Source organism: Dendrobates tinctorius, unplaced genomic scaffold (genome assembly GCF_039654945.1).
Source record: "Dendrobates tinctorius isolate UK_male_01 unplaced genomic scaffold, ASM3965494v1 ptg000233l, whole genome shotgun sequence".
Lineage (NCBI taxonomy): Eukaryota > Metazoa > Chordata > Amphibia > Anura > Dendrobatidae > Dendrobates > Dendrobates tinctorius.
Window position 1 is genome coordinate 6,545,392 of NW_027361900.1, and position 8,410 is coordinate 6,553,801.

Genomic DNA, 8,410 nt, shown 5'->3' on the forward strand with positions numbered 1-8,410 from the left:
GAATCAAAAACTTATTTATACACAAATGGGAGTCCCTTTTGGACTCCGGACCTGCTGCAGGGGTTGTCAAATAGTTACAACATCTATGTGGACAAAAGAGTACCTCAGTTGTGGTAGCTTCTGACATCAGGAAGGCTTCCAGTCCCCTGAAAAGAGATCAACACACGAGCACATACTTCATACATCTTACCTTGGGCAACCTGTATGAAGTCAATCTGCAGTCATTGAAACGGATAGGAGGGCCCAGGCGCACGTGTATGTCTATGGCATCTTTCTAGTCTATCTGTGTTGTGCGCATCTAATGTATGTTAATGTAAAGCTAAACAGGTGGACCCAGCATCTTTCTTCAGAGCACATAGTTTTTGTCTTCACTCACGTGCGTTGAGTCATGAGCCATCACATGGTGCAAGGGTTTTAGCAAACATACCCACTGTCCCACCATCCACGGTTCTGAGCTCCAGCTTCCGACCAGACTTCAGTCTCTTCCCCGGTTGGTGACCGAGTCAGAGCCTGTAAGATACTTAAGTCTAACTGGTTATCTTTAATGCTCACCATGACCAGTGGAGGCGCCTCAGGGGTCTCCCAGTACCTTGGTCTTCTGGCTGATTCCCAGCCACTTTGTTTGCTTCGTGCTTCACGGGTTCCTTCTCATATGTACCCTCACTTCCACTATGGCAACCTCTTCCAGGGCCTGTTGGTGTAAGAAAAGACCTTTCCTCCCCATATGGGGCTGCAGTTGTGGGTTCACCTGAAAACAATGACTTGTATATGTGGTGTCTTGCTTACCTTAAAGCCCCCTAAACGCCTCAATGAGTGCCGTCAACTCCACCTCCCCTGTAGAGTTATGAGGGAGGAGTGGTTCTGCTTTCTACTATATCATGCTGTGTGATCGCCATACAACCAGGTTCTTGGACCTTCCGGAAAGAAAAACTCAAAATCCAGATTAATGAGAGATACCTTTATGATTAGCATATTAAAAATAGCGGACTCTCCTCTCTTCTCCCCCCCTTTGGAAATCACCATACTAATACCGAATAGGGGGCAGAGTGGTGGATTTCCATTACACATATAACGGGATTTTCTCTTTTTTTTTTTTTTCCCTTTCTTTCTAACACATACTAAAAGCATTCCTTATCTTTACTACCTGACAATTGCCTTCCATGGATATCTGACACCGCTTCAAGTCAAAGGCAACGTTGTACCTTGAACCATCTGCCTCTCCTTTTTTTCTTATCAACATGCATTCTAAAAAAACTTGACATTAAGAAAAACTAGCTGTACACCTTCTACAAATACGTATTATGCTATAATGTGAATCCAGTGAGCAAAGCTGCAAGCTGCGCTTCTACCAGGTACGTCTCTGGTTCTCCATTATTTAATGGACATCTGACAAGATTATAATTTTCTATGTCACCTAATGAAATTCCGTCGACCCAGGGAGTTGCAGGAATACCATGCACATTGAGCCTAAATACTTTATACTCTGGAAATCTGTCTGACAGAAATCCAAAACCAGTGAGCTGTTGGATATACCCTCCTGGTATAATTTTGACAATTCTCCAACCTTCAGGAGATATAATCAACATTAATCCAAATGTGCAATTAGGGCACGACATTTTCTCATGGAATATTTGGCACACACACACACAAGGCAAGCTCAGACTATAAGACAGAACTTTTCCTATACAATACAACCCACAATATACACCACTCAACAGGTGCCTCCTCGATTCCTGACACGGAACCGTCTATTGTGGAAAACTTGTCCGTCTGGGCTTTGCAATATAAACTGTTCACCAAACCTCAGGTCTCGTAACGTGTGACCTTTCAACGCATTACTTAAAGGGATATGCGTGTTTAATGCTAACAGCACCCACCAATCATCTCCTCGCTGTATGTAATGGAATTTCTTCACATTCGTACCTGGGACTGTCCCAGCAAATATCCATCTGCCATACAAGACATGATTTGCATCAGATTTTCTCTTGAAAATCGCAGTCTGCAGACAGAACCTACAGTGGCCTCTCATTCAAACAGAATTTCACACATGAGATCATGCGCTTCCACTTATCAGCAGAGAGTCTCAAAGGTCATTCACATTCCTTCACACAGATTCAGTAAACTGTTAACTCCTTAAGCTTATTATCTCCTGGTGCTTCTGCTAAAAATCCTATCTATGTTTTCTGGTTGATACTTGACCGTATTGGGGCTAAAAATTCTCCTGGCTTGTCCTAAAATGTAAAATGCCTATGGCTTGCGGACCCATACTGACTGCACTTCGCTAACTCAATGTACAGGCCGCACCTAGACCGTATCTCTCTATCTGCCTCTTTCTCTGGTTGCTATTCACTTATTCTCTTAATATACGCTGTTACTGTGTGCCCACGTCTCAACAAGTGTACTTCATTATCACTCCGCTAGCAATATCTATGCCGACTGCACTGCGCTAATTCGATACATAGACTGCGTGCCGTTGTTATAAGAGGTCCCCGCTCACTGTTTGAACTTGCGTGTCCTAAACTGAAACTGATCAGTTGATAGGCATCAAACCCATGGGAACCTTGATAAGAAGGTTAACTATTTAGTGGTCTGGCCAGACCTCGTGACCCACCTGGTCACCTAACACTAAATCTCTACGTACTCAGTATGAGATGGCACTTCTCTACAGTTATAATAAACCTATATATATACCAGAGAGCAAATCCAATTAACTGTAGGCAGACTAATATGACCCAAATTTTCTTATTAGCCCAGTAAAAATCTTTTCCCTCAACTAAACCTGCTGAGCCTTGTATACTCAGAGATCTTATTTATCAACCAGAAGACTAAAGCTATCATTAGTATGCAGGCTAATGTAATCCCTACTACCTCAAAGTTCTTTAGCACCATTAGAGGGCAGTTTGTGCGTATCAGACAGAATAGAAGGTGGATAGACCTATCCTGTCTGTAACGGCGTTTTAACACCGTAATAGAACCTCTAGCACTCTCCAAGAGGACGTACACAGCCTTCTTTATGCGTATGCCGCCAGAGACGTGTCCTCACATGAATCCTGGCAAGCCAGTTACCATGGAGAGACGCTCCCAAGGGGCAAAAGCACAGTAAAGAATTCCTAGTACCCTCAAGGTTGGTTCAATCATTCATGCGCAATCATACGTAGCAGCTTTTAGGTTTCTCCCTCCAGCATACGTATTATGTATCACAAGGATATTCTACGGTTCTTAGCGCTGGTATTTAAGAAGACAGACTATACTGTACCCCAAGAGCCGGTTCAGAGCATGTAGCAGAGGGGAGACACAGAATTTGTAAGAATCAATGGCTCTTACCTTCACCAGTGATTTTGATCTGTGTGTCCTCTAGGCCTTCAGTCTGCGGGTGCCGGATTTCAGGATACTGGGGTCTTCTGTTGTAACCAGCCCACCCAGGGACGCCAACTGATGGGTTTGTGATTTGATGTTTATCTCTCAATGGGAGATCGATATGCTGGAAGGTTGCCAGATTTTGGTCTGAGGCCTACTCGAGTAGCGGAGAACAAACACACACAGAGACAGGATATGTATCTGCAGGATGTTCCCAATTTCCTGATTTAATTAGGCAGCTTATATGCTCATTTGAGTAGGCGGTAACATTACATCATCACATTTCATTGGACAATTGATCATTCAACAGTAAGCATAAATGGTTCCAACCAATCATATTCGTTAACCAATCAGATGGTACTCGGCTGTTAATTATTAGTATTTGTGTAGACGTGCTGAAAGCTTTAATAGGTCTTGGGTAAATTACACAAGACCCCAATATTATTCTCATTAATCTATCCTCATGACAGTTATAGCGCCATTAGCCTCATTAACCTGTCTTACTAAGTATTCATGGCCCCAGTATCTACCTAACATGTGGACGTGTAGTTTCAATGTCCAACTGGGTGCAGTAAACAGTTTATCCATCACGTACAATTTTCTTATGAAGAATAAGGTTATAGGTAATCATTATCATGAGACAGCATTTTCATATACAGAGTATGCATGTAAGACCCCAGAAATACATTGATATTAAAAGGACATATAGAATTCCCTGTCAGCGTGTTGGGGCGCAGCATGTGGTTCTCTTGGCAGCCATGAGTAAGGAATGAAAACATGGGGTTATGACCTGATGAGCGATTAGCGAGGGACTATTGTTATGTTCACACCTCACTAGGGGATTATTATACCTCTGCTAATTTGCATTCTTGGGGCCTCTTGAATCTATTTGCACTGGCAATACACATACTATTCCCTCCCGCTGTCATAAGCTCAGCACTTTTGTTGCACCTAGGTCTCTTTCTGACACTCAGCCATACTACTATTGCATTATTTTGTCGATTCTTATATTTGTGAGCTATTTAGCAATAAAATAATCATGTGATTTTATATGAGGATATAGACTCCTTCTTTTTGCATGTTTTAAATGTAATGCTCTATTTAATTGGCCTCCCCCTCACTCGACTATCCCCTCTCCAGTCCATCCTTATTGCAGCAGCCAGGGTTGTCCATCTGGCTAATAGGTACTCGGATGCATCCACTCTTTGCCAGCTGTTACACTGGCTTTCCATTCATTATAGGATCCAATTCAAAGTACTTGTTCTCACCCTCAAAGCTCTCCACAGTGCAGCACCCCCCTACATCTCCTCCCTCATTTCTGTCTATCGGCCTAGCCGATCGCTGCGCTCTGGAAATGACTTGACTAACCTCTTCACTAATCCATACTTCCCACTCCCAACTCAAAGACTTCTCCCGTGTTGCGCTCCTATCCTCTGGAATGCTCTACCACAAGAACTTAGGATCAGCCACAAGTTGCATAGTTTTAGGCGCTCTCTCAAAACACATTTGTTCAGAGCAGCCTATCACATTCCCTAATCAAAGTCATTTTATGTGTAAGTGTGCATGTGTAGCCCATTCACTATCTCCATCCATCCCTTCCTCAAGATGGCTGGACTATCATTGTAAATACACACCTGTACTTTGTATCTCCCCCACCTCATTGTACAGGGTGTGCCATTTATATGGATACACCTTAATAAAATGGGAATGGTTGGTGATATCAGCTTCTTGTTTGTGGCACATTAGTATAATGGAGGGGAAAAAATCTTTTCAAGATGGGTGGTGACCATGGTGGCCATTTTGAAGTCGGCCATTTTGAAGTCGGCCATTTTGGATCTATCTTTATTTTTTTCAATGGAAAGAGGGTCATGTGACACAAAAGTATTGAGATTTTCACAAAAAAACAATGGTGTGCTTGGTTTTAACATAACTTTATTCTTTCAAGAGTTATTTACAAGTTTCTCTTTGTTTACAGCCATTGACGTGTCACAGAGGTTAACATGAGAGGAGCGGATAAAAATTATGTTGATGTCTGTTGAACGCAGTACCGGGTCATTGCAGCAGATTTCAATGCAAAAAAACCCACACAAGAAATCTGTCACCATTCCCATTTTATTTAGGTGTATCCATATAAATGGGCCACCCAAAAAAGTTTGCCTCATCACTAAACATAATGTTCTGTGTAAACTGAGGGTCCTGTTCCAATTTTTGTTTTGCCCATTCTGCATATTCATGACACCGATCTGGTCACCAACCATTCCCATTTTATTTAGGTGTATCCATATAAATGGCCCACCATGTAGATTGTAAGCTCTCATTAGCAGGGTCGTTATATTTTGCTTCATTGAATTATTGTTAACGTTGTTACGACTGTTGTGTTTGAAACTGTTAAACTGTCAACACTGTGGAATATGTTGGCGCTATAAAAATAACGTTTTTTATTATTATTATTATTATTATAAACAGGAAAAAGGCTTCTCCCTTGTGTGAGTTTTCTGGTGCCTAACAACATTTGATTTATGTGTAAACCATTTCCCACATTCTGAACAGGAAAAAGGCTTCTCCCCTGTGTGAGTTCTATGGTGATTAACCAAATCTGATTTCTGGTAAAAACACTTCCCACATTCTGAACAGAAAAAAGGCATCTCCCCTGTGTGGGTTCGCTGGTGCTTAGCCAAATCTGATTTCTGGTTAAAACACTTCCCACATTCTGAACAGGAAAAAGGCTTCTCCCCTGTGTGGGTTCGCTGGTGCTTAACCAAAGCTGATTTCTGGTTAAAACATTTCCCACATTCTGAACAGGAAAAAGGTTTCTCCCCTGTGTGAGTTCTCTGGTGTTTAACAAAATCTGATTTCTGGATAAAATATTTCCCACATTCTGAACAGAAAAAAGGCTTCTCCCCTGTGTGAATTCTCTGGTGCTTAACCAAAGTTGATCTCTCGTTAAAATACTTCCCACATTCTGAACAGCAAAAAGGCTTCTCCCCTGTGTGAGTTCTCTGGTGTCTAACAAGATTACATTTTTGGTTAAAACATTTCCCACATTCTGAACAGGAAAAAGGCTTCTTCCCTGGGTGCGTTCTCTGGTGCTGAACCAAATGTGATTTCTGGTTAAAACACTTCTCACATTCTGAACATGAAAATGGCTTCTCCCCCGTGTGAGTTCTCTCATGCCTAATAAGGTTTGAATTCCAGTTAAAGCATTTCCCACACTTGGAACATGAAAATCTCTTCTCCGTTGTGTGATTTTTTTGTTGATTAAGAAATGACTTTTTGAGGGAAAAACTATTTCTATATTCTGAATGTGAAAATGACTTATCTTCTTTAGGAGCAGTTTCTTTTTTGATGCTTATTTTCTTACTTTCATTTTCCTTAGTAGTCAGTAATGAATCAGAAGATGGGACCTGTTTCACAGGATCAGATGACAGATCTTTACTGTAAAGGGATGCTGGTATATCTGGAGCAATGGCAGTCACTTCAGTTGTATCCTGTGGGATTTCGAGATCATCTGATTTAAAAATTGAAGATATCAGCTGTCCTGATCTCCTGGTAGAGTCACCTGCAAAGAAAAAAAGATAATTATTTTAAATAAAATATCCTTGAATTTTGTATTTTTGAAAATGGCTGCTTAAACCGCCAGTGAAAATGGCAAGTTATGTAAAAATATTGAATGACTGTCTAAGTCAATGACAGTTCACAGTCTAATAGATAAAGTTAGAGGATGAACCAGTAGAGTGTGGTGTTCAACTGTTTGTTCATTCTGCCTCCCAAATATAATAAATAAAAAGCAACCCATCAATGATATGTAGGCGAAAATACCACCAATAACAACTCCTACTCATCTCACAAAAAACAAGTTCCCATTCAGGTCCATCATCTGTCAGAGAAAAAACAGATGTCCACATTATTAATGGCTCAAAGACTCTTGAAAAGCAACATGGCTTCCATAAACAAATCCAGCAAAATGCACTCTTTCCAAGTCAACTCTCCCCCTGGCTTCTGAGCTTTGCAGTGTACCTAAACCACATTTACCATCCCTGTATTTGGCATCACTGTAATGAGAAGGACCCACTTAGTTTCCTATGTGCGTGTCTAGTGGAGCACAATCCGGGCATTATGTGCTGGGCAATAATATGGCATATTTCTAATCTTCACTCTCCAACATCCCCTGTGTGCTAATTTCCACAAAGTGCCTGTGGAGTCAAAATAGTCACTACTCTTATAGATTAATTGACCGAGGGTTATAATTTCCAAAATGTAGTCACTTTATGAGGATTTCTACTGCTCTGGATTTCTGACATTTTGTCATATTGAGACTTCCGCAAACGGTATGTCCCATTTTCTCTGGGATCTGCTCCTGTGACATCTGCTTCTGTCACCAGGTGCCATCTTATTCACTCTGCAGGCTGCACCGGTGATGGAGGCGACATTAGAAACAGAAGCTGTAGGCGGCACAGGCACTGTTCAGCCACTAAGATGAGGGTGCCTGGGACCAGTAGTACTGTCCAGTCTGGCAGTATATATGTGTGGGTGCTGTCCAGGTGAAGTTATCTGCTCCCTGCTTCAGCACCTGCTTGCCCTCTTGCTTAACGTGTAGAAATGCAGTAAATATATACAGTAGATATGCGCTACATACACAGATGACCCTGATCTATGAATTACTGAACGTCTCCATGTATGGCTGGGTAGAGCAGGCTGGGGCACACGTACACTTAAGGAGGTGATCAAATTGATTGTGAAGCCGTACTCTGTCCTGGATCTGTACTATGTTGGATGATGCAGAGTCAGCAGTGTTGCAGCCGGCTGCGCTGATCCTGCCACCTGCTTGAAAAGGACAAAGCTGCCGCCCTATGTCTGCGTGATGTCACTACACTGCCGGCTCTCTTCTGTTGCAAAAAAGAAGGGATCCCTGACGAAGGACACTGAAGCCTCAGAAACGCATTGGATAATATCACTCGGTTTTGCAATAGAAGAGAGCCGGCAGTGTAGTGACATCACGCAGACATAGGGCGGCAGCTCTTTCCTTTTCAAGCAGGTGGCAGGATCAGCGCAG

At 42.1% G+C, this 8,410-nt stretch overlaps 1 protein-coding gene across 1 annotated transcript; it reads right to left on the bottom strand.

Annotated features, from left to right (window-relative positions):
* Positions 1 to 6,941, bottom strand: LOC141060236 (uncharacterized; the record flags this gene model as incomplete). The annotated part of the gene is made up of 1 exon (XM_073556468.1): positions 1 to 6,941. A coding segment is annotated over one exon (1,128 nt), but the record flags the coding sequence as incomplete, so codon positions are not given.
* Between the last annotated feature and the right edge of the window lie 1,469 nt (positions 6,942 to 8,410).